Genomic DNA, 26,447 nt, shown 5'->3' with positions numbered 1-26,447 from the left:
AGGGTTTAATAAAATTCAAAATATCACAAAGCACCAAAAGACAATGTTACAATAATATCGGCATTAAGAAGAGAATTTCAGTATTTTGCATATTAATGTATGTACAGTAAATTGTGATCATAGAAAGTTATTTAAGTTGATTTAAAGAAATCAACATTTTCAAAAAGTACTTCTTTATTCAAACAACACAGAGATACACCAAAGCGCACAATACCAACATGGATGAAAGAGCATTTTTATTTTTAAGGAAGGATCTAAAATGTTCAACACCATAAAGACAAAATCTTGTTCATCTTACAGTCACTAAACAGCAGGGGTCAGACTGGGGGAACGTATGTAGTCATTAACAAATACCTCTCTGTAACTAGTACTATTGTGTGTGAAACACACCCAGCATGCATCTTAATCTAAATAAAATAGGTAAACTTGATCATTTTATCGTGCAAAATTGCAATATAACTTTTGTAACTGAACACATAATTCAGTAGGAAATAAATTTTCATGCGTTGTTATTTACACAGTCATGCAAATGAAAAAGGAAACTATTGGAAATACACCAAGAGGAAATGTACTTTAACAGCAAATATTAATGTTGTTTTTATAATGCCACAAAATTAAGCAACAACATAATTAATATGACCAGATTTACAGTTAATGATCCGAGACAGATAAAGTGCAGGAATTGTTTGGGAAAGACTTCTGGGGACCTCAATTCCAGTTGTGTTTAAGTACTGGCAGAAAATATCCATCCATATACTTTCATAGGATTTAGAGAGATAAAAATAAAAAAATCTGTCATTTTTTTTAGTCTTATTTTAATTAAAAGTAGATTACTTTTTCTTCTGTGGAGCACGAAAGAAGATATTTTGAGAAATGTCCATACATTGCGTCAATGGGCATCAATGTTGTTTGGTTAATGTTTTGGGAAAACAAAATTGGGGGGCGAACTATCCCTTTAGGTGTTATAATGTGTATTAATTATAATTATAATATAATTTTCCAGATTGGGAAGTAATTGTAAGGCAACATTCTATATACAGTAGTGAACAGATGGAATTTTAATGTTTGTACGGGATGTGTCGGTTCACCATATAACCGATAACAGAAATATTATTCGGGAACGTTTTATGGTTGTGGATTAGTTGTATTTTAACTACAGCTCAGTATAGATTCAGTATATGCTCTGTATTTGCTGAATCTCTGTCGTGGTTCACTTTAATGCTCTCTGACCGTTTCCCTGTCCACACTGACTGTGCAAGCAGGTCCACTTGTGATGCAACAATCTTCAGCCATTCTGAGGGCCGCCTGGAAAAGACAAATGTTCTGACATAAAGACAACAAAGGGAAGGTAGAATCAAACAAAGAGGAATCCTAACTAATAACGTACAAACCTCATGCTTCCACTTATGTTCTTTTGTGCTTTTGTTGGCCCAACTGTGGTTCCACCTACAGACCCAAAAAGTCTGGCCCAACGCAGTGTGCTCAAGGATTTGTCATCCTGAGACCTTTGTGTAGACTCTGGAATGTCATTCTTTTCCATTCTGGTTTCTTTATCCTCTTTCTTATGTGTACAGTCAGAATAGCAGACAGTCGATTCACACGCTGAAGTGGGAGTCTGGTCGAGCCAATACCCGCTTGTTACCTTGTTTCTTGAGACATCACTCTCGGCGTTCCTCTGTATAGAGCTCATCTGAAGCATTTGAGATGACTGAGCGAGAAGCATATGAGGCAAGGTTGCTGTCTGGTCTTGCTTTTGCTCATTTTGAATGTGAGTTTTAGATGGCACATCAAGGTCAAAGGGTAGCGAGGAAAGTGGCTGAAGCAAAAGGAGCAGCTCCTGGAACAGTGGTCCATACATTGGCCTCTGAGCCAGAGAAATGAAACCCCATTGGTGATAATGGTCCCCGACAATGTCTTGGAAAGAGATGTGTATAGAATGGTGAGAAACCAAGTATTGCGATAACAAACAAACAAATGCAGTCTATCATTTCTGAATATCATAACACTCACCTGCACAACTGTACAAATGACGAATCCAGAACTCCAAAGCACGTAAACTAAACAGCAACGGGTTCATTAGTTATTTTTCAACATAATAATTTTCACAGAAGCGTTCAGTATTTGACCTACTTCAGCAGTTCTATGATGAAGACATAGAGCCTCGTGCTATGATTTGATAAATCTGCACATTTCTTTACCACAGACACCAAGCTGTCAGGAATTCGGGTGGATGAGCCTGCAAGAAAGAGATATGTTGGCTTTCATTAACCTAAACGTGTATAAAATGTTGATGCCTCAAATTTTAAAGTCATTTCTATTGGCTATTCAAAAATTTGTCTATAGATGGTTTCATCGGACGTACTGTACACGCCTGACTCAAAGTTAACTTCCGGTCTGTATTTGGTTATCGGTCTGGGCCAGGTTTCCCCATAACGATGGATCTTAGCACTTGAGAACGTTTTCTACAAGGCACTTTGCGAACGTTCGTCATCGTTTCACGTGCGTTTCCCAAAAATGCACTTAACACGACTGCACGTAGCAGTGCTTTAAGTGCTACTTACGAGTCGCTATCCGTTTGTCTTGTGCTGAAATGTCACCTTATACCATGGCGCTTGTTTTCGAAATGTTTAGGCTAATTATTTTCACCCGATGTGTATGTGGTAGGTGTATATTGTTTAATGTTGTTTAACATATTTTTTGTGCAAAGTGCTATACTTTTTCTATGTGTAGATAGGACTTATCTACTGTAATTGTGCAATGTATTTAGCAAGTTCTAGGAAAAATATAACAGTAAAATCAAAAGTAAAACAAATGCTGTGTGTGTTTGTTGAACCACATTTTATTACACTTTTGGGTGGTGTGGAGGTGGCAATTTCAAGTTAAGTTTTTATTAGGGCCTATGTATTATCTAGCTTTCTAGCTCCAAACAAAATGTTTATTGTACACATACATTACCAGCACTTTATTAATAATAAGCACAAAGTATGTTCATTATGAATATGAACCTTTTAATTAGAGAACGATAAAGGGGAGAGCTAATCAATCCAATTTCTCAGTAAATCAGGCATTCAGTTTCTTTAAGTATTGCCTTCTGCAGTTTTTGGAACATAGGCAGTGTGTAATATATAAGGTTTGTAACAGCCTGATAACCTTTAATCACATGGTTCCTCTAAATAATTAGAGGATAGTTCACAATAGTCTCAATGAAGAAATTATGGCTGCACTAAACCGCAGCAGGAGAAAGATAAAGACACTGATAACCACCAAGTAAGCATTTTGACCATTTCTCTTTTAAACAACATTTTTACTTTGCATAAAATGTGTAAGTAACTTTAATACAGCAATCTAGCAACAAACACGCATCCCTTGTTAGAACCAACTACTTTCCCATACTATATATTTTTTTATTCTTTACTTTATTAGTGTATGTTCAGTCAGACATTTTTATTGTACTGTATTTTTTATTAATTTAGTTTAGTAAATTAAAAGATTTAAACAAATAAAAGAACTAAATAAATAAAAAACATGATAAGTCACATATAGGCGTGTTTAAGTTTAAGAGCAATTCTCCGGTTGTCCTGCAGGTGACATCATAAATCTGTCTTCTAACGATGCACTTCGGGCTTTACGATTACTCCAGAGCACTCGTAGATCTACGATGATTTTCAAGTGCTACTTAAGTTACGATGCTTTTGGGAAACAGACCGTAATATTAAGATCACTCGTACGATCGTTTTTACAATCAACTTAGGCTTACGATGCTTTTGGGAAACGCAGCCCTGGCTAGTGGCTAGTAATATAACAATTTATTTTACATTTAATTCTATGAATTTATATTAATCTTTTATTGTATTTTGAATGTATTCATTTAAATTCTATTAAAACTACTCAACAGTTATAGATTCTCTGCGGAGGTCTACCGGAAGTTAAGTTTGGGCCACATAACATTTATGTTGTTGTCGCTGAAATCGTCTATTGGTGAGTTGCTATAATTAATAAAAAAAGTTGAAATTGGTCAACTTATTTTGATGAATTAAAGTAATATAAAAACATTTAAAAATGCAAAAAAGTGAGTTGAAATAAATTGTATAGACAATTTGATAATACTTAAATTTTTGACGCAGCAAGATTTTTTTTTACAGTGAGTAGAGCACAAGAAAACCCCTAAAAAATACTGGCTTGCACAGACCTGGATGGGCAGTGGCCTCTATGACATTCCATAATTTGTTGCGTCGCTGTCCTATGATTAAATCCAATTTATAGGCTTTCAGACCATCTTGAAGAATGTTCTGGATTGCAGGGCAGAGGTGTTTAAAGACAAGTTGCCTGATACTGCTGCACAGTGAACTATTTCCAAGTCTGATCTAGAAACAAATGTACAATAACAATAATTTTTTTGGCTTTTGCTTGAGACTACTTATACGTTTATAATGGCACCATACGTCCGTGAAATACTGTATATAGAAAATATATACAGCCATGCCTTTCAGTCTAATTAGGACCCATGGGTAATACTTTTATGAATTTCTGTTATGCACAGTCACATATCTATCCAAGATGTTTTGTCCCACTTTCCATGTTATACAAAGAGCCATCTTTGAATTTTACATCCTCCTGGGACTACCTTTTCCTCTGGTTCTTGTATTGAGCTGAAATGAGCTGTTATATGATCCACTGCCAAACTCAAATCCTTCAACATACCTGAACGAAAACAGAAAGAGATGAGTGAAAGGAATTCCTTATGAACTCATAAAACACATCCCGATTACTAACCGTTTCATAATAATGAGGACATACATGAAGACACAATTTGTATTTTGTTGCAACCGTTGTAGATGTGTTATTTCTGATCCCTAGAGGACTTTAACAGGACTTAAAAAGAATATGTACTGTAATAATATGCATGCTATGCTAGCATAGAAACACACATACGCATGCAGAGTGTGTCAGCCAATCCGAGGGAGAGAGACCTAGAAGTAGGTCACATTTTCTCCTTCAGGGAAGCAGAGGCAATGCTGCAGACATACACTCTGTATTTCTGTCCTCATTATGTGAATGACATTGTAGACAGGATTGTATTTCTCTGTTCTGTTTCTATTTCTGCATTTGGAAAAATATGCTCTCATTCTATTTCAGAGTAGATATGTATACTGTAGCTATATTTACTGTACATATGTGTCAATACAAAGCATGAAAACACAGTCACAAAAACAAAAATCCTTCCTTTAGTTCAATTATAGAGCATGGCATTAGCAGTACCAAGGTTGTTGGTTTGATCCAAGGGAATGTGTGCAACTGAATGTATACATTGAACGCTAAAATGTCACATGCAGTTAAAAAATGTAGGGACCCATAAAGTCTATTCACGATCCCTAAGCATCTTACTTTTCTTGTGCAGTGCTTCAACTGAGAAAGGTTCTGAAGGGTCTTCTGGGGAAAAGGAGGACTCTTCAGTTGGTCTGTCCATCCTGGAGAATGAGTCACCAGGTCGACGTTCCTTTTTAGCACCTGCAGAGTTGAGGAAGTACCTCAGAAATTGTGTTTATGACACTATCAAGACATGCAGATGAATAAGCTACATGAATGAAAAAATGGGACTTCAAGACACCTACAAGGCGGCATAATTGAGCCAAAGAAATGGCAGATGTTGGAGCCAAGTCTTTCTTTCGTGCACACCTCAAATGGCGACAGGGATCTTCGTCCATTCCCCGGTAAATAGATAAGGGATGGGATGGAGGTCACTGGTGTGATGGCAGGGGAAGATCCATGTTGAGAAGGGTAGGATTCATCCTGAAAACTTACAGCCGACAGTTCCTCTCTGATTACCGATGGAGTCTGGCTCTGAACAAGAGACACTTGCTCTGGAAGACAATTTGGATCTTGTTTTGTGGACGTAAAAGACGAAGAATAAGTTTGATGTTTTCCAGTCAAGGGATGTTGTTGGCTTGAGCAAGCTTTTGGACTCTCGGATTCATCCGGGGTTTTGTTCTGTTGAATGTGTCCCAACAGCGTGCAGGGGTGGGTACACTGAGGGCGACTGGAGGGTAAAACGGGACTTGATGTGCAGGTGGAACAAGTGTCTGAACTGGGGGTTGTCTCCAGGTGGATGGTGGAGTAATATCCAACAGGTGAGAGTTGCACGTGTCCCTTGGTTTTGCAGGTAGCTTTGGATGGCCCAGGCTTTTTGTATTTGTGGCTGATGTACTGATTAAGAAGAGATCCAAGTGTCTTGCTCTGTTGTTTGCCTGAGGGTGCTTGAAGCACAAAAGGTTGGATGGGGAGAGAGGTGGGTCTTTGTTCTTTTGTGTATCGTACAACATCTTGGGACAAGGCACTTTCACCTACAGTATATATACAGCAGAAAAAGATGAGTAAACATTGCACTTTTGTCAGAGAAGGATTATTTGATTAAAATATTTCCTTACCTTCTGGATTGGATTGATAATTGCTGTCAGTACACAGGGAAACTATTGTGATCTTGTCATTGTTTTGGGGGTTAAATGACATGGTATTCTCTTTTTGAAAAGAAGATAACTTAGGGAAGTACGACCCTGATGGACCCTCCGGACTTTGTTTTATAGATGAATCTCTATTTCCTTTCTTACATTGAGCAATTTCTACAAATGAGGTGGCGTGTTGCCTGGATCGATGTGAAGATAGGTTTGTATCTAGATGGCTGGGACAACTATTCTGTAGGACCCCCTGTTTTGATATGGTACAGCATTTCTGACTGCTAGTCCAGCTTTGTGACTGAGGAGTCTTGATGTAATTACAGCTGTTATGTTCTGGCAGTCTTATAGCAGAGTGATGTGTTTTTACATGTGACATTTTTTCCTTGGTTTCTATAAATTGGTCCCTGGTGACCCTGGTGTTCATGTCTTCGGTGTGCCCATCACCCTGAAAACGAACATTTCTGGTCATGTTTCCAACTTGGAAAATTCTGAATAAATAAGCTATTTTCAGTACATTACACCATTTATTATGTACATATTTACTTTCTCTAATGTGAATATTAGTAAATTCACAAATACATACAAACACAAACCCATCCATTTAAAGTCACGTGAAATTAAAATAGACTATTTACTTTAATATTTTCTGAATAAAATGGGGTGTGAATGCTGTTACGTATTGGCTGAGTATGTGTGTTGCATATTAATATTTTATTCCAAAAACACTTAAAGGACAGTTCATCCAAAAATAACAGGTTTTTCATTATTTATTCACTCTCATGTAGTTTAAAACCTGTATATGACTCTTGTTTCTGTGGAACACAAAAGATGTTTTGTGAAATATCTCAGTGGTTTTGTGTTCATACAATGGAAGTCAACGGGGGCCAATGTGGAGGCCGATGGGGGGCTGTTTGGTTACCAACGTTTTTAAAAAAAATCTTCTTTTGTGTTCTGCAGGAGAAAGAAAGTCATACAGGTTTTAAATGACACGAGGGTGAATAAATGACAGAAAAAATGTTCATTTTTGGCTATTTAAGAGTTTGGACTGAAATACCTGGTGTTTGTTTTGGTCAACCTTTGGCCTCTCATTTTCCTCTCCCTCTGACTGTCCAAAGAGGAAATATTGGGAGGGTGGAGAACAGCTACCCCGGCTATGAGTTTCAGAGAAACTTGTCAAAGAGGACCAAGGTGTGTTGGGTGAAGATTGGAATGACAAGTCACATGTTACCAATTTATAGTAATTCTGAGTGGAACCAGCCAGCTGTGCTCGACTCTGTAGACATATAGCGAGGTCAGAAATTTCCCCTGATGAAAAGCCATCAGAGTCAAGTGGGTAGATGTTGCTGTTTGGATCAACACTGCAAGGTGACCAGCTGGGCATGGGGTTGGAACCATCTTGATGATCAGGACTCTCTAGGTTAAGAGGAGTCGCTGGAACTGCATTGTTGGTTTTGTTGTAGATAGCGCTGAAGTTGACTAATACTCCATCAGAGCTGTTACAGGAAGAGTCAGTGATATAGTCTGTTGGGTTTTGACTCAAGGATTCACAGTTCAAGAGGTTGTCAGTTTGAGCCCAGCTATTATCAGGTTCCTCTAGAGCATGCTTGCTATAGTCTTGCTCATCAACCCAGTCCTGTTCATCACAATCCATGAAGGATATAGGGATTCCTTTTCTGTCCCTACGATCCTCACAACCTGTAGCAGATTCTTTCTGAGGTTCTTTGTTCTCGTTGGATTTACTGAAAGAGTTTATTTCATAGTTGAGGGTCTTATGGCTCAATGAAGAACGTTCGGTTCGGCATTCAGTGGAGCTCCCTGTGTTTATACTTTGGGCTACATTAAAACCTTGAAGTTGTAGGGATGATCCCTCATGGTACTTGTGCAAGTTGTCTCCATCAGAGTCTTCGTCTTCATCATCCTCATTCATCCCTGATTGAGGGATGAAAAGGTTTTGCCATCTGGGTGTTACTCTGTGGTGTGATGACTGTGTTTTTCTTTCAGGACTTGTTAATGGAGTGCACTCGGATAAATCAGAGAAGTGTTGGAGCGTTGAGGAAGACTCTTTTTTGTCTTCGGTTTCCGTGGACTTGCAAGTATGGTTGACACTGTAATTTTCAAGTGTGTGCCTCGGCAGATTTTCCCTCTCAGGTAGAGATGTACTGTGAGTTAGATTCAGAGAGCGTGGACGCCTGGGTGTCTTTACAGAGCTATATAGGTTCCACTCAACACACTGACCATGAACTTGTGAGATGTGACACGCAAACAAAGTCTCTCCTGGCTTTGAGGAAACGTCCATTTTATAAGTACCAAGTACTAACTGTCAGTCCTTACAAAGTAGGCTGGTTCAGTGACATAAACAGTTCCTGGTGTGCAAATGGCAAAGCTCAGCAGAACTTGTGTAAGCTCAGACGTCTGCGTCATTTGTTTAAAAGACAAATTCTAAAGAAAGAAAATTATTTTTAGCATTGTAGATAACTCTCTTGTATAATAATTCTGTTGAAGACATTCCCAAAATTACTTTTTCCTTTTAAAAATAATGAACTTTCAAGGTGCCGTTTGTAATATTTAGGAGGATCTATTGACAGAAATGCAATATAAATGTAGCGAGGAAAGCGGGACGAGAGCCGTGGGGCAGGAAGGCGGGGCCGGTGGCGTGAGTGATAATGAGTATCAGCTGTACGCGCACCGGTCCCGCATGCCTCACGGGGGAGCTCGGGAGCATAAGAGGACGAGCGACAGGACTGCCGACGAGAGAGGACCGGGCCCGGAAATGCTAAGTTTTGTTTATGTGTTTATGTTCATGTGGCCGCCAGTCGTCCATGAGGGGCTGCCGGCCTTTTTACTGCTGGATTTATTGTTTATTTATTTTGATTAAATGTTTTGAATGTTCGTCGGTTCCCGCCTCCTTCCTTCCCATTTTATTGAGTTTATTACAATAATATACATAACTATGTCTTTAGAGGTTTATAAAGACCTTACACGCAGTAATGAAGCATTATGCTTTTATTAGATTAGAATAAGCTTTTTCTATCTACATACACCGCACATGGAATTCGTCATGTTGTTTCTGCAGTAGCCCTAAAAAGACAAATTGCTCTACAGAGCGCGTTTTGTAAATACGTTATCTACTTCGGCAAAGAAGCAAAAACATGACGACATCTTTGTCCTGTGTCAGCCACCATAGTGCTTCGAAAGGGAGGGGTGAGCCGTGGAATGAGCCGTTTGTTGCAATTCGTAACCTCACCGCTAGATGCTGCTAAATTTCAGAAACTGAATCTTAAATGCTATATTTGTGCAGACAAGACACAAATATTAGCTACAGTATATCCCTAACCCTATCAAAAACCTATTGATTTTATTAGATTTGAAATGCATTTTATATATCATTATATTTGTGAACACTTTGTCAAACATTTGACACTCACAGGTATAGCCAACACTGTAAACATTTGCTTCTAATGTACCATATTTATGATTGTAAATTAAAATTTTTTTACTATATGATATGATTAGTATTAGTAACCATTTTACGTGGTGGCTAATTCATATGAATCCGTACGCTTTTATTGCGACGTTTCGTATGGTTTGCTTTCACACCAGTGACGGTTAGGTTTAGGTGTAGCCACATCGTAAAACAGTTACGAATTCCCATGAGATCAGGTTGTAAAAACACCATATTGTATATAGGGGCAACAACCTTGATTTAAATTTTTTTGCTATCAATATCATGTTAATTCTACACATATATCGAAAATAATTCAGCAACCATTAAACATTTTGCCTTAAAAGCCCCCTCTCCAACTCCTCCCACTTCCACAGAGAGATTCATTGACAAAAAGAAAAGAAAAAACATAAAATAAGCAAAACTAAAGATGATTTCGATTATTAGTATTATTCATTTATTTTCTTTTTTTAAAACATAAATAGTGACTATATCGTTATTGTGAATTCTTTTGGGCACAATAACTGTGTAGCGAAAATCTGATTTTGTGACAGCAGTGATGTGTCATATAGATTTTAAATTCCATACTTAATAAATAATAGTTAAATAAATTAATATTTTTTTGTATACTTCATGCTTTTTCAAATCTGGACGTCCCCCAGTGTCCCCAATAAAAGGTTTTGTCATATTTATCCTCTAGGGTCAATTTGGTCTCCAAACTGTAAACACACACAGCTTTTCTAGATAACATAAAAACATAACATTTGTAAGTAACAATAAACTCCAACCATTGAAAAAGAGCTTAGAATCATGTTTAGTTGAAAAATAAAGTCAGAGTATGAGCATGAAGAAGTGCATCAACTCACCCAGCCGTAAAGCTCCATCAATCTGAGATCCAGCTTACAGTCACAGTCTCACTCTGTATGCAGTGTAACTATAGCAAACACAACCTAATGCTCGGCATCTACTGAGCAGAAACGAAGCAAATAAACACTAAAAAGGAAATGGGTCAAATCCTTCTTTTAGTTCCTCTTTAGTAGCACTTCTGTGTGTTCAACACTCCTCACACTCTCTCTGCCTACAGTACTAAACCCCACACAGCCCTATAGCAACAGCATCACAGAGCCCACTGAGCATGCTCGCTGATTTGTTGTTGAGGGATCATATTTGAGGGGATGGCAGATTTGCTTCTGCTCTCAGCATGGGGGGCTGAATACTGTTTCAGAGAAATGAGAGGGCTTGAAAAGAAAATTGAGATAGTCCTTAAAGCGAAACTAATGTTTAGCAATGAAACAGATCTCGCACACAGAAAAGATGATGGACAAACAATATTCTGGAGAGACTTTTTTAAAGATCCTTAAAGGAATAGTTCAACCAGACATGAACATTCACTCACAAGTCACATCATTCCAAACCTGAATAAATTCATTCCCCCCCAAACCACAAATGAAGATCTGTACTTTTTTTAATATAATCCTGTGCATTTAAACAGAACAAATTGAAAATTTTACTCGCAGTGAAATCCAGAACATCACACATCCAGAACGTCATTTATTTTTTTGTTTTTCATTAGAAATCCTGCAGGAGTTTTCTTTTGAAGGCAGTGTAAAGGATTATACAATGATGTCTGAAATAACCTCAATCACTCATGTGAATTCAAAATTGGATTTCTGTTCATATTTCTTCTTATAAAAATACAATACAACAACACAACAAAAGCCAACTACCACACCAATGTAATGTAATGTATAATGTGTAATGTAAATGTATAAATGGTTCACTCTTCAAAAGTACTAAACTTAAAACATTTGAGACAAAATATAAAATGTATGAGATATTTGATTATTTAAAAAATCTAATGAATATGATACCAAAAAACAAACTTTATTTTATAAATCACCAATCAAGGCACATTTAGAATCTTGGTACAAAACATGAAAAATAAAAGCTGAACAATCATTTTTGACTATCTTAATTATAATTACACAAACACAGACAAACCAAAAAACAGAACAAAAACATCTTCGAAAAATGTTTACAGACAAATTAAAGGCTTGTACAGACCTCAATAATCTCATAGCATCTCTGGACTTATTTTGGTACAGTGTTTATACTGTATACAAACTACAAAATGAAAGCAAAAATGTTTTGTGTGTGTACACGTGTAGGTGTTTGAAATCTTCAAGTAACCTCGTAAGTTTTAATAAAAATGAATCACATTTATCGCTGTAATAAACATTCTCATAGATTTAAAGCTTCACTGCACCACAGTCATACTGTACACTTTAAAGTGAAGTTTTTTTTAAATTACCCTGTACTATTTAAATATTACCCTAAATACCCTGTAAATAACATCTTACTGTCCGGTGTATTCTGGCATCATGAAGTTAACTATAATCAAACACAAACAGCAAGTAGATGCTTCACCAATGTCCGATATGAAATCCAGGCTTGATGGTAAATAATCGAAAATGTTCTACATGAGCTCCTTAGTTTAGGAGCTTGCACTCTCTTGGTAGATGGTTCGATATGTCTGGGGTGTGCTGTCAGCCACGGGGGTCTCTGAACGGGGGAAAATGGTGGGTCTGGTCTTGATCGGTATACGCAAGAAGCCTCCAGACGTGACAAGGTCGCCGTAACCGCGAGCGTGAGAGAAGGCGTAACCAGAACGACGTGTGCTGATCCGTCGCCGTGGGAAGCGACGAGGGGGAGGCAGGGGCATGGCTTTGGATTGTCTTACCTTATGACGCACCTGTAGACAGGAAGAATGGGAACGTTTTTATTTGGGTTTTTTTGCAAGGCAGTATTGAGGTTACAGTCGGTATTGAAACGGAAGTTATGATGTTGTTTGTTCATTAAGTGAAATAGCTTCTAGAATAAGTATAAAAAAAGAAATAGACCGATAACTAAATCTCTCCATCATAGCCGATTATACAGAGTGTTGCCAATTCTGAAGATTAAATTCATATTTCTTAACTTTCTGAATGTTATTTATTCATATGATGACTATTAATATTGAACATCAAACTGGTAGGGATGTAACAATATTATTGATGTGGTGTTATCGCAATAGCACAATTGTCTCAATATTATCATGGTCACATGACTGTATGACACGATAGGTCTTCCGGGCCTTTAACATAGAGAATGTTCGATACATAGAGAAAATAATAGATGTTATCTTTGTCAAGGTCCATCTGGTGCAATTGTTTGATTTTAAAGAAGGGATTTTTAGGTCATTTGACCCATCTCATACTATAACTCATACCTCTAAGCAACCGTTATGATTAGAGGATAAAGAAAAGAGGATGCTTATGGCACGTTTCCAAGTCATCATTTGTCATAAAAAATGTTGCAATAAATACCGTACTGTGGACTTTATACCGAGGTATTAGCGAACAGTGAGATTTTTATATTGTTACATTTCTACAAACAGGTGATGTTCATAACATTTTCTATATACAGAGCACAAATCATTGCATTGTCCTGTCCTCTTTTGATTGACAGGATCATCCGATAAAGTGAAAAATTGCTTTTATCGACCGATACCGATTATTGGTGGATATTTTGGTGCATCTCTAGTAAAAAATGTAGGGCGGGATTTTTTTCCTTCAGGAATTGATTGGATCGTTGGAAACTGGAAGCTTTGAATAGCAGAATTTTACACACATCTATCTAAACACAAACCAGAATGTCTGAGGAATAGAGTATTACTGTAGTAATATAGTACTGCAAGATGTAAACATTAGGAAAAGGAGTAGGAGGAGGAGACAACAGAATTCGTAATCGTGGAACAGGAAGTAGAAAAAACGGTTTTAAACCAAACGTGTCATTTCTTTATGAATGGCTCATCAGATTATGACCCAACTGATTGTGGATTCCAGAAATAACCATGACATTACGCCTCAGCGTGATGCTCTGCTGCAGCCTCGACACAGCTGTGACTCATTCTCCACATGCGTTCTACTCATGAAGGAAAAGGAATTTCACACTGTCAGCCTGTCGAGTACTGGCACAATGCTTGAGAGAGTTACATTCTGCTTTTTTAAACACAACTACTCTAATTAGAAAACATGTCTGCAAGGGCGATACAAAAAACAGATATGGAAAAAGCATATGACTTTTATCTGTACTCTTAAGATGTCAGGATGCAGGAGAATGACATACAGGCTCAGCTTTAAAGGGATAGTCCACCCAAAAATGAAAATATTTTTATGTTTAGCAGATTTCATTGTTAGCTTAGCAACATGCTAACCTCCCGTGTACTTCATGGGGAGTGCTATTTGTGTGGTTTGCAGAATACAGGGTTCCTATCCATTCACTTATGGGGTTCCATTTCAGTTGGGATACTTAGAATATAGCTGCCTATGTAGACATTAGACATCAAGGTAGCTCACTATCAAGTATTAGTACAGCAATACTTCCACCCACCTTGTCATTGATAGTCGGCTTAAGTTGTATGAAGAGGAACCGGTGTGCCACCACAGGCAAGGAACACAATATAGTGGTCAAGAAGATGGTCAGCCACACATTCGGCTGATTTAGAGAGTTTCTCGCAGCGCCTGATATGAAAATGTTCATTTTAATTCCTTTCAAAATTTGCGTAATTTTAAACTTGTTATGGATGGGGTATGGGGCACTCACCAATGAAAGGGAAAGATGAGGTGAAGATGAGGTACATGCCGTTGCTGTACATGGTAAAAGTAACAGCAAAATACATAGACAGACTCCCCCACAAGAAGAACTGATTCACTGCCGTCCAATAATACGTGTCCAAACCCAGCTTAAATACGCATGCACAGTTAGCGTTAAATGAGTTTGCAAGTGTGTGTACATGGCCCAATAAGTATTGAAAGTAACGAAAAAATAACATATAAATAATATTAAAAATAAATACTACTTATTTATGCACATGCAACTTTGTATTACATAACAAAATACTATTTTTCAAACAATGAAATTCAATTATTTCCGCATTTAGCTATACCAGTATTTTGGGGGCCACTGTATGTACATATATGGCTCACTTGAGTGTTGCACATTGTATTTCATAGTACTACGGTACTGTAAATCAGAATTTACCTGCACATTGACGGCTATAAGCAGGCATGTTTGCGCCAGTAGGGCGAAGGACTGATAATCTGCAATTTCTTTGCCGTCGTCTCTGACCGTGTCGTGCATTGCAGCCCATGGGATGAAGAACAGTATGAGCGAACTGTAGCAGCTGTGCAGCAGAATCCTCACAAAGGCCATTTTACTGAAATACTGGTTCAGCTGACCTGGTGAGTACAGCTGCGGGTACTGGAAACTCCAGCAGTCATTCACATCCTGCAGGTGCACACCACGTGTCATGATATTAAATACACATATTAATACAGAGATTGAAAATATAGGAACATAGATTAGATTCACATAAGTGTAATATATTAGACATACTTGATCAAATATACTGAGGGCAATCACAGGTAAAGCCGTATACACCAGGTTGTAGAGCGTAATAAACCACTCATCATACACAGTCTGTAAAGAAAACAAAAAATAGGAAAATTAGGTCGCAATGAGCATCTAAGGCTGTGTTCACATTTGACTTCTTTTAAAAAAAAAGTTGACAATGGCACTTTTTTAGTAAAAAAAAGAAGCTTGCAGCGTTGTGGTTGCAAATAGCAGCTGGCAATGACATCAGAGGAACTTACTCCATAGGATTATAATGTAAAACAGACGCTAGCAGCTTCAAAAAAGCCATATCGATCTCAACACCTGGAGAGCAGTGTATGGCTAATTTACCTGCTAAAAATACTTCAAAGCCTAGGCCTGTTTGGGCACTTTCAAGCCCAAGTTTCAAGTTCGTAAACCCAAACATTCTCACCTGTGCAGAGAAGCCACAGAAGAAGCCGTACCAGAAGTGCACAAATGTGAAGGTGAAGTTCTTGTAGAAGAAGTAGCGCAGGAACTTGCACATGCGCAGGTAAGACCATCGACCGTGGACCAGCAGGAGTCGCTGGAGGTAACGGAACTGAGCAAAGGAGAAATCGCTGGAGAGAACCGCCTGCATGCCTTCCTGACCACTTATACCAACACCGATATGTGCAGCTAAAGAGGAATAATAATGTTCAGTATGACAGGCTTCATTTAAAAAGTTTACACAAACGTTAAATAGTAAAACATGAAGACGAGTTAAACTAAAGTTACATCAGTAGCCTAATAAAAGTTGTTTCAGTTGGATGACTTCCTGTTTCTTTCGCGCTTATCTCTGTCTCTCTGCAAGAAACACTCACTCTTGATCATACTGACGTCATTGGCTCCGTCTCCAATAGCCAACGTCACAGCGTTTTTGTGCTTCTTGACAAGTTCCACAACTTGAGCTTTCTGGAGAGGTGTGACCCTGCAACAGATCACCGTCTGGCACATGCACGCGGTCCTCAAGAGCTCCAGCTGCATGTCCTTCTGCAGAGCAAACGCCTGCAAGAAGAATGTTGGGAAATGAAAAAAAATTCTTTATTATTGAAGAATGTCCACAAGATGAGGAATACATCATTTCTTGTCAATAAAGCAAGGTTCTCTTACCAGACTGTGGCCGTTTATTACCAGTCCATATTCCCCATCAACCTCCTCATCCTCCACCACTTGAGATTTTTTCCCCAGCAGTCTGCTCTTCATAATGGGTGGTTCATCTCCTGACCCTGGTGACATCTTTCTTCGGGCATTCCTGAATGTTATCACAGAGTAATGGTCTAGCAGATTATGTGATGTATGTGAAATGATTTAGGAGATGAAGAAAGATGAGACTCACACAAGCTCTTTCCGCACTTCATCTGCTGTGTTGGCGGCCACTATGAAGATATCTTTCATTTCTTCTCTGAGCATATTACAGGAATAACCGATGTTCTCAGCCGTCTCTGTGGGACATTCCAACACTCTTAAAAACTTAATTGTAAATTAGCTTAACAAAATGATGTTGTTGTGTTGATCTCTCCAGCAGGCATCTTAACTTCCTTTAAACAGCAAGACTTAATTATGTATTATGCTAAAACACATATTAAGTAGAATTTGCTTCCTTAACATTTTAATGATATGGCAATGATTTAACAAATGCAATAAGATCTTACACTTTACTCTTGTATGGTGTTCATATTTTTGTATAGGCAATATTTGCCGGTCAAGTGGACCCACAGCATTTTTCGTATTTTAAATGAATACAGCCATAAAAACTGAAGTAAAATGTTTTAGATATTTTCTTTATCCCATGTACAAGCAACATAGATAGCATATATGGTTAATAATTGTCATTTATGAGAAAGGTGTTGTTTTATAAAGTACTAAAAAGAAAAATCTGTGATAATAAAATGTATTCATTTATTTTTTAGTAAACGTTGAAAACAGCTCCCACAGACCCAGACTCCAAGGTTGCCAATTCTGTTGTTTTCCTGCGAAATTGGGCTACTTTTAACTGATACTGCGGGTTGTTTTTTATTCCGTTGGTTAAAAATTTTGAAGGATTTTGTTAATCTGCTGTCATTTTCTTAAGGTAAGATGAAGATTTCACTTAATGAAAACAGAATGTTTTGCTTCTATATAGTGATTTAAAAGAAGATACTGTGTCTGTAAAAAAAATTGTAAGTAGTGGCATATTCAAGTCTGGGTATCAGGCATGGGGTTATTGTGTAGTTTTGGGCTAGTTTTGTCACACAAAACTGGCAACCCTGTCAGACACCACAACACTCGAGTCATGACAATTTCACAGCATCTCTTACTGTATGGCTGGAATACACTACAAGACTTAAAATCTGAAAAGATTTTTTTTTTAAACTAGACATCATACACCTGCAGACTTTTTGAAAGTTTCTGATAGAAACACACTAACTGATCAAATCTGCAGATTGGCACAGACTTTCTGCAACAAGACTGAAAATCTGAGCAAAAGTCTTGTAGTGTATTTTAGCCTTTACCAGCAAGCTGAACCTTTAATGAAATGTATGCTGGTCTTAGCAGGTCTTTCCAGGAAGTGAATGAATGAACTCACCCTGTTTGTCACCAGTCAAAACCCAGATTTTGATGTCAGCTTTGGCGAGTTGCTCAATTGTCTGAGGGACTCCATCTTGAAGTTTATCCTCGACTGCAGAAGCACCAAGGAGCTGCAGAAACACATAGCAATAAATATAATCAACATATGGATAAACACTCTGAATGACTATTACTTTGATTGTGATGTGATGTTTGCTAAGACAGGTATCATTATTATAGATTTAAACAAAACCCTATTTAACAGTATTATTATTATAGATAATAATATTAAAATTAATATACTTCAATATGTTGGTCAACAGTATAGATTCTGTGGACATGAATTATACCTCAAATCTCATGGACAAAGTGTATGATACCTTTTCTAGGCTTTCTGACCTGTGTTTTTTTTCTGGCAGACAATTGTTATTCAAAAAAAATATTTTTAATAATATATAAAAAAACACACACATATATATATAAATGCTGTCCATAACATCATGAAGACCTACAATAACTGCACAGCAACAAACTAAAACCACTTGGAATGTTAAGCAACGCCCTGGCAACCAAGCTCACAAGCAAGGACTACCAAAAAACATGATGGTGGCTTACTAGCAAACCCTTCTCAATCTCTTCATAAATGGCATCCAGTTTTGCCTCACGGTCATCCATTGCAGTGCTGGCCACATGGTGGCGCTGTTTCCATTCTGCAAACTTGTCTTCATCCAGATCTTTATAAGCCAGAGCCAACGTCCTCAAACCTTCTCCAGCATATTCCTGTGAAAGTGTTAAACAGGTATAGTAACTTATTGAAAAAGTCACACAGAAACATAGAAAGCCAAACGTGACTCACATTTAGATGTTCTGTGGTGACCTCCATGATTTTAGAGCAGGATGGATGCAGTCTCTCATAGATCATCGTATCAGCACCCTTACAATACAAAATCAGTCTGCCCTCAGGATTGCGAACTGCAGAAACACACACAAAAAAATGCAGATGTATTATTCTGCCCTGTTTGTGGATATTGGTAATGATTCATTTATACCGTAATAATCTGTTTTAATTTAAGAAGTGAAGAGTTTATGGTCCCACCGATAACAGACATTCTCTTGCGGAAGTTGTTGAAGTCCAGCACTGCCAGTAGCTCGTAGGTGGTGGGGACTCCCATCTCCACCACAGAGATGGTCTCTGGGGTACGGGAGCGAAATACAAAGCCAAAATTTCTGGCTGCGGTGACAAGAGCCCCTTCATCTGGAGACTGAGCCTGATAAAACAGCTCCCCTGTGGAAAAAAGTTAGGTTATCATAATTTATAACATGTTTGTAATACAAATAAATAAATACAATTGGTGCACACCTTCTGTTTTCTCCTCCGGCATTACAGTGTGACAGAGGGCCAGCAGACGGAAGAAGTCCTGCACCGCTGGAGAGCCCAGCTTCACTGCTTCCACCAGCTGATGGTCATAAAAACTGAACTTTGGGTCAGCCAGTGGGTTCCAGGAGAAGTCTACTTTTTCTGTTTTCTACAAATAAGAAAAGGAAGACACCGGGACTCATTTTTTACTTGTAGTTACATTCTTGATAGTCTTGGCTACAAAAAGCTATTTAACTGTTATTGCTTGGTGCAGGTTTATTGAGTAACATTGTGACAACATGTCCCAGAAGTGGGTGATCATAAAAACTGCACAATTTGGAACAATAACATAAAACCAGTGTAATACTTTGTTTCATTGTGTTGACCTATTGACCTAATAGCTCTTTTACAGCAAGGTCTTTAGAGTTCACTAAAACTATTAAAAGTTTTTGTTCATTGAAATAAAAAAACATACAAACAGCTCATACATTACATAAAATATATATTTTTTGGAAAAACCTAAACTAAACATAAACGTTAAATGTTGACTTAAGTCACTAAAATAATTAACAGAAAATAAATAAAAACTAAACCAAAAGTAAAACTTAAAAAAAATATGTATACACATAAAAACAAATAAATAATAAAATGGCAAAAAAATCTATTAAAAGAATGACTGAAATTGCATAAAATTAACGTGAAAACTCTAAATAAATACACTACAAAAAAAACTAACAACAAAACTACAATAACTCTTACACAGTTTTTGTGAATTTTGTCATCAAATATCAAATTTTAGATGACTAAAATAAACCTACATGCGTAACACAGACATGATGATATTAAAATTTTTGTTTAGATGAGTTCACAGAGAATAAAACATTCGACACCACTGCTAGACAACAACAAGCATTTACATTTACATTTATGCATTTTCACTCAGAACTTTCTTGTTATAAGATATAGCACTTCAGTGTAAAACATCCCAGTTTTTTTCTGTAAAATTGCTGTAAAATAACAGTTACATGTTTTTCTTGTAAATTTGCAGTCTTTTATGTAGTTTGACGTTTTTTAAAAAATAGACCGTATAAGAACTCCCGTAAAAAACGAACATTTTCCAGCAACTGGGGAGGGCAGAAATATACAGTAAAAATAACTGTTTCCCCCCGTTAAATTACAAGTTTTTCATGGTTTTCTTTCTTGGTTTTGCAATTTGACGAGTTTTGACTGTATTTCAAAAATGTATGAAAATTCTGTAAAATGTTTCTTAAAATTACAGTTTTTTAAATCACACGAGAAAAATCTGTAAAAAATAACAGTAAAATTCTGCAAAATTACAGGGTTTTTACAGTGTTGTTTTAACTTTTATAATGTGGCAACTTGCCCCAGTCTGCTCTTGCTATTAACAAATGTATTAACAAAGGTTTTGGCCACCAACCTCAGTGATCTCAACCCTCTGCCCGGCAAAATCCACAACGTCGCCTAAAGAACATCAACAACTGGAGATGAGTTAAACCCTCGACTGGGTAATGTCACATTCAAGCGCAAACATTTTAAACTCTTACCATATGACTTCCCATTGATGGAGCACCGGTTAAAAGTCATGATGTTCTGTGTCAAAGTTCCTGTCTTATCAGAGAAGATATATTTGATCTGACCCAGCTCCTCGTTCAGAGTGGTTGTCCTGGCCTGGGCTGGTGTGTCACTCTTTACATGGTACATTTTACGATCCCAGTCAATGAAATAACTGTTTCCCAGACGAAGGATTTCGACACTGTCAGAGCAAAAAAAAGATTTCCAAACTTCAAACGTAGACATTTTCAATTCTGTTTCATCAGTCTGCAAATGACCAGATAATAAATGTTAAATATCTGAGCACTGACCTGACGTAAAGTGAGATTGGCACCACAGTGTTGAGGATAATAACATAAGACCAGAACGTCAGAAAAGCAGAGAGGGATGCATTCACCCCATTAGGTCGAGGAAGGAAGGCAATGAAAGAATCCCCTTCCTGGTATTCCCAAATCGCATTCCCAATGGACAAGATGGTGCACATGAAGGCCAAGAAACCAAAGATCTAACAAAAGGACCAGAATATTACAAATATTTCTGAATGAGAAACACCAGGCATTAATTTATGTAAACCAGCCTGATTCTACAGTAGATTTACTTACAAACATCACCAGAACATTCATGAGCCGATCAATGCTGGTTCTCTTGAAGATGGACTTGCCAGAGTTCTGCATGAGCTTTGTGTCGGGACCTAACCGGGTTTGAATAGAACTGGTAAACTACATCATTATCATACAAAGAATAGTTTTAAAGTGACTAAATCGGCATGAGTATATAGTACACACCTCCAAACACCACCAGACCAAAGCACCACTCTGTGTTTCTGAGGGTACATCCTCTGAGCAGAATCCTCTCATTATCTAAAGCCATTGTCTCTCCACTGACCGTCAGAGTTCCTGTGAACTTATCCAGACGATTGTTTGGAGGCTCACAGTGCACCTCACCTGAGAATAATACAGTAAAAAATGTGTTCTGGGCCCCAAACAGAAGAATTATATCTGAATATGTAAGGGATAATGTACAGCCAGCCGGTTGTTATCGCAGAAATAAGCTCTGACAGCCGACAGCGGAGGGTCTTGTATCACACTAAAGGAGGTTATCTCGGGATAACAGCCGGCTGCTTGTACATTATCCCGCTTATTACACGGCTACTTGGAACATGAGAAAAAAACTGGACATGAAATGTGAATTTGAAATATTTTATTTGCTCATTTTTACCGAATACAGACCTTCTGCGAGGAAGAGCCGTTTAGTTTCGGTTTCAAGGTAAGAAACGACGTTCAAACGTCACGAACAGGCAATCTGGTTTAATCATTTGTAAATATAATGTCATATATGTTATTAAAACACATATTTATATTTAATTTGTCAAAAAATCCTGCCAAAATGATTTGCTGCATCCGGGTTACCGTGTGTTATTAGTTTTGAGAGGTTGTTATCTGGGAATAACGAACCTGCAAATGACGCGACTGGCCAATCAGAATCAAGCATTCCAACGAGCCGTGTAATAATTAATTGTAATATAGTGTCTATAAACACTCTAGCAATTTCCCATAAGACAAATAACCTATCGACACTCTAGCAACATTTGCTATTGTGTAGCAACTGCCCAGGTTACAATAAAAATACTTTGATCGGTACATTTACTAAGAATCTTTCGGCATCTGATGTAACTACTGTCTTGGTGTAACTCACCTTTGAAAGCTGCAAGTCTCTGGATGTCATTGCCCAGGTCTCCTGTGACTGTCAATGCCTGTTTCACCTTCAGATTAGTTTCCCTGAGACACAAAGAGAAAGAGAGAGAGAGAGAGAGAGAGAGAGAGAGAGAGAGAGAGAGAGAGAGAGAGAGAGAGAGAGAGAGAGAGAGAGAGAGAGAGAGAGAGAGACGAGAGGAGAGAGAGAGAGAGAGAGAGAGAGAGAGAGAGAGAGAGAGAGAGAGAGAGAGAGATTAAGGCTCTGACTCACAATAATAATAGAGTCTGTATATTCACATGTTGAATGACTGACCCGTCCAGCTCAGCTGTCTCAATGTAGACAAGGTTCAGAGGTTCACTACTAGACAGCAGCAATAGATCAGCCTAGAGGTATGAATGGTATAACATTTATCTTAATTACTTCACTGCAAAAACTGTTAAAAAAGAACATTTATTGGTTACCAAATACATACTACACTATCACTGTACCAAAAAAAACGTACTTTATACAGTCTTTATAACAAACCACAGCTACCATATTTGTACTAAAAATGTAATGCATACAGCTACATTTTGAAACTTTGTTTTTTGGAATATTGTTAAACTTTATTTAATGTTTTTAAGTATAAGTTTTATGTTGTGTTAGCTATAACGGCACCTCCTCATTGTGTTAGTTAGCATTATAGGGCATTTTCCAAACGGAAGTGAGCATCCCTATTCCCTACTCCCTTTTCGAAGGGATGAGTCCTTGAAGTGAACTCTTTGAAGGGTGTAGGGCATTACTGTCTCTCGTGTATGTGTTTGGAACTCCCTTCACAAAGGGAATGACTGGACAAATGTTACCTTGACAACGTCGCACGTGGACTCTGAATCCATCACTCGGTTGTTGAAAATATTTTGAATATTTCTTGTTAAACATTGTTTTATTTCACCTTGTTTTTTCACACGGTATTAAAAAAATAAAAAACGATAAAGGAAATCTATAAACAAGTAGCTATTATTAAACATATTAAACATACTTTCCTATAAACGAAATTATCTTATACTATATTTTAACTATCTTCAATTATATTTATCACTCACAAAATTAGTGTAAAACAAATACAGACTAAATTATTGCACTTACATTCGTAGGTAACGTCCAAATCCAGCACTATATTTGCTTTAAAATGCATCACTAGAACTCGTAATCCAAGATCACGTGATCACAAACGGAGCTCATTTCCTTGAAGTGACAATGGCATGTACCCTTCGCTAACGGACTTCTGAAAGGACCCTTCGCAAAGGGATTCAGGTGTACACTTTAGTTTGGAATGCCCCTACAAATGGCGTCCCATTCACGAAGGGCCCTTCAAGGGCATAGAAATGCCATTTGGAAAATGCCCATAATGTCTACACAACATCACATTGTACACGTGTATAACTTCGGTTGCAGACACATAGGCAGCTTGCAATTGAATGTTCACAGAAAAACTTTGACCGTTCCAATATGGCCGTTGACCTACATATAGCCACCCATAGAAGCAGCTGCAAATGAGGCATCTATGTTCATACATCTATGATTGCAATTGTACACTCACTGTGACAAACTCATTGTTCTCCATCTTGACAATGTCACCCACTTGAACATTCATCCATTTCTCTTTCTTCAGCCTGTTTGAGAGCATGACAACAGTGATGCATCGTTAGTCTTGGTGTGAACTGGACATACAATATATTCATTTTAACTGTGTGCATGTGGTTTTTATGAAATTGTTCCTCCTCAAAATGAAGTAAAATAGATGATAAACTATAATATTACACACATACTGTCATAAGACAGCGTACACTTACTCTCCATCAATGAGCACTTCCACCTCTCGATTGTTTACGTGTTTATCGTTCTTGTGTCGGGTCTGTGTGAGGTAAACACGACAGTGTATGAATGGACAGTCAGGCACATATATTTCTGATGACAGGAAGCAGAAAGACTCACAATGTCATCGGAGAGATCTTTAGCTAGAGTTATAGACAACACCAGCAGCAGAGGAACTACAGTAGTGAACCACGACAGAGAGGAGATCTGTGGGATCAGCTGTTCAACACAACACAGTGTGACGTCAGTTAGGGTGCGTTCATATTTGTAGTTTGGTTCTTTTTGGTCCGGACCAAAACATTAAAAAATAAATGTAGTCTTGGTTTGCTTTGCATTCAGACTGGCATTTTAACAGCGAACCTAAAAGATACCGAACCTAACAGCTTAAGTGTAAAGTCGTAACGTGATTGAACACCTTTTATGATTTATACTTTGATACGGAACTTACCGGACATCCAAAACAATGCTGTGTGCTGGGTTATACATGCTCAGTGTATGCCTGTGCATAGGACGGCATTGTTAGCAAGCCGGCAACTCGCGAAGACCTAATGAAGTGTTTAAAGGAGTCAAAACGGCGCTAAGAATTCTTCCGTTACACGCGCAAGCACAGATCTAATAAACACTGATTTTATATTACCAAATCACTCGATTTTCGGGTCGTGTCTTGTTAACATTTCCTGTTTTTGGTTCGGTTCGATGCCTTTGGTCCGTGTTGCATTCATATTTCAATCGTGCCAGAGTTCTTTTGAAAGTGGACCGAGACCCATCTTTTCAGCGGTCTCGGTCCGCTTGTTTGTTGCGCACCAGGGTTTGGGTGGCAGCGTTCACACTTACACAAATATACCGCACAAACAGAGCAATCGCACCAGAATTCATTGTAATCGAACCAAACATGGCGTATGTGAACACACCCTTAGAAACATCAATGCCATCAATCACACTTCACAATGAAGTCTCATTCATTTACATAAGCAAACGCATTAGCTAACATGAACTTACAATGAACTAAAGTCTTTATTATTGTTAGTTAATACAGGTACAATTGTTCGTTGTTTGTTTACTATTGTTACCGGGTACAACATTTGATGTATGTGTTAATAAATGTTGAAATTAATATGTTTTAAAATTAATAGATGCTGTAGAGTTTTTGTCAAGTATTAATTCATAATAACTAATGTTAACAATGAAACCTTATTGTAAAGTTTTACTCATCAGTTTCATTTATTCTAAGCTTTTGTAATTTCAGGCAATGTAAAATCATATTTAACGTAAACAAATAAAATGATATTATCCAAAAACTGTGTCAAAATACAAAATTATATTAAAAATGATGGTCTTGAGAATGAATCAAGAACTACTGTATGAATTACTACAGAAAGGTTATCCATTGACATATTCATTCTAATAGTATATTGAAATAATTAAAAATCCTCTGTGTTTAGTTCAGTTACCTGTAACATAAGAAGAAAGACAAAGTATGCATTTGCCAGCCTCTGGAACTGCTCAAACAGGTTAAGAGGGAGGAACGTGAAGATGTTGTACTTTGAGGTCTTGATGGCATTATTCTGTCAGCACAGACATGAGAAACAATTTGATGAAAAACTCAAACAAATTAATGTCGGTTTCTGTTTCAAATTAATCTATTCATACCCACCGCATATTGAAAAGAGAGATTGAACTCCCTGTCATTAGCTCGCAAGTGCCTCTCCTCTGCGAACAGATAAATAATATAAATAAGATCAAATCTATTGTTTGCACATGCGAAAACAAGCCTGACAAAAATCAATCTCAAAATCTGCACGATGTTATTACAGTACATATAAGACATAATGAGATGTAATGAGGCATAATGAGATTTGTGTATGATATACCTTCTGCTTTCTTTTTCTTTTTTAAACCACACGCAGTCAGCAAAGAGCCCATCTTACTATGATCACATCATCACGCTGGTAAAACAAAAGAGCAGAAACCAAACCATGAAAACACATTTGACAATGTATTAAATCAGTGTTTATCGTGTTAGGATATCCTAAATCTTAAATTGTTATTTGTTTTATTAAAAACGCTTTAAAAG

The 26,447-nt window shown here is 37.5% G+C and overlaps 2 protein-coding genes across 2 annotated transcripts; both read right to left on the bottom strand.

The window, feature by feature from the left end:
* Window positions 1-1,152: 1,152 nt before the first annotated feature.
* Window positions 1,153-10,280, bottom strand: LOC130546311 (AP-4 complex accessory subunit RUSC2). Its single transcript, XM_057321500.1, has 10 exons — window positions 7,507-10,280; window positions 6,426-6,897; window positions 5,613-6,341; window positions 5,386-5,508; window positions 4,625-4,701; window positions 4,190-4,364; window positions 2,131-2,236; window positions 2,011-2,057; window positions 1,392-1,914; window positions 1,153-1,305 (listed from the first exon to the last, which is right to left on the bottom strand). Exons 1-10 carry the CDS (start codon window positions 8,746-8,748, stop codon window positions 1,161-1,163), a joined length of 3,639 nt encoding a protein of 1,212 aa, XP_057177483.1. The 5' UTR covers window positions 8,749-10,280; the 3' UTR covers window positions 1,153-1,160.
* On the bottom strand, window positions 8,776-26,296 carry atp8b5b (ATPase phospholipid transporting 8B5b). Its single transcript, XM_057321694.1, has 28 exons — window positions 26,245-26,296; window positions 26,028-26,083; window positions 25,825-25,938; window positions 24,494-24,592; window positions 24,352-24,413; window positions 24,099-24,171; window positions 22,832-22,902; window positions 22,520-22,602; window positions 21,610-21,768; window positions 21,427-21,515; window positions 21,136-21,329; window positions 20,818-21,026; window positions 20,691-20,734; window positions 19,256-19,421; window positions 18,992-19,180; window positions 18,752-18,867; window positions 18,511-18,675; window positions 17,915-18,026; window positions 16,685-16,790; window positions 16,459-16,600; window positions 16,170-16,353; window positions 15,761-15,984; window positions 15,331-15,414; window positions 14,977-15,222; window positions 14,539-14,677; window positions 14,326-14,456; window positions 10,761-12,646; window positions 8,776-8,891 (listed from the first exon to the last, which is right to left on the bottom strand). Exons 1-27 carry the CDS (start codon window positions 26,294-26,296, stop codon window positions 12,389-12,391), a joined length of 3,567 nt encoding a protein of 1,188 aa, XP_057177677.1. The 3' UTR covers window positions 8,776-8,891; window positions 10,761-12,388.
* Between the last annotated feature and the right edge of the window lie 151 nt (window positions 26,297-26,447).

This window comes from Triplophysa rosa, linkage group LG22, assembly GCF_024868665.1.
Source record: "Triplophysa rosa linkage group LG22, Trosa_1v2, whole genome shotgun sequence".
In the NCBI taxonomy this organism is placed as follows: Eukaryota; Metazoa; Chordata; class Actinopteri; order Cypriniformes; family Nemacheilidae; genus Triplophysa; species Triplophysa rosa.
Note: the sequence above shows the minus strand (reverse complement) of the source record. Positions and strands in the feature narration are given on the sequence as shown.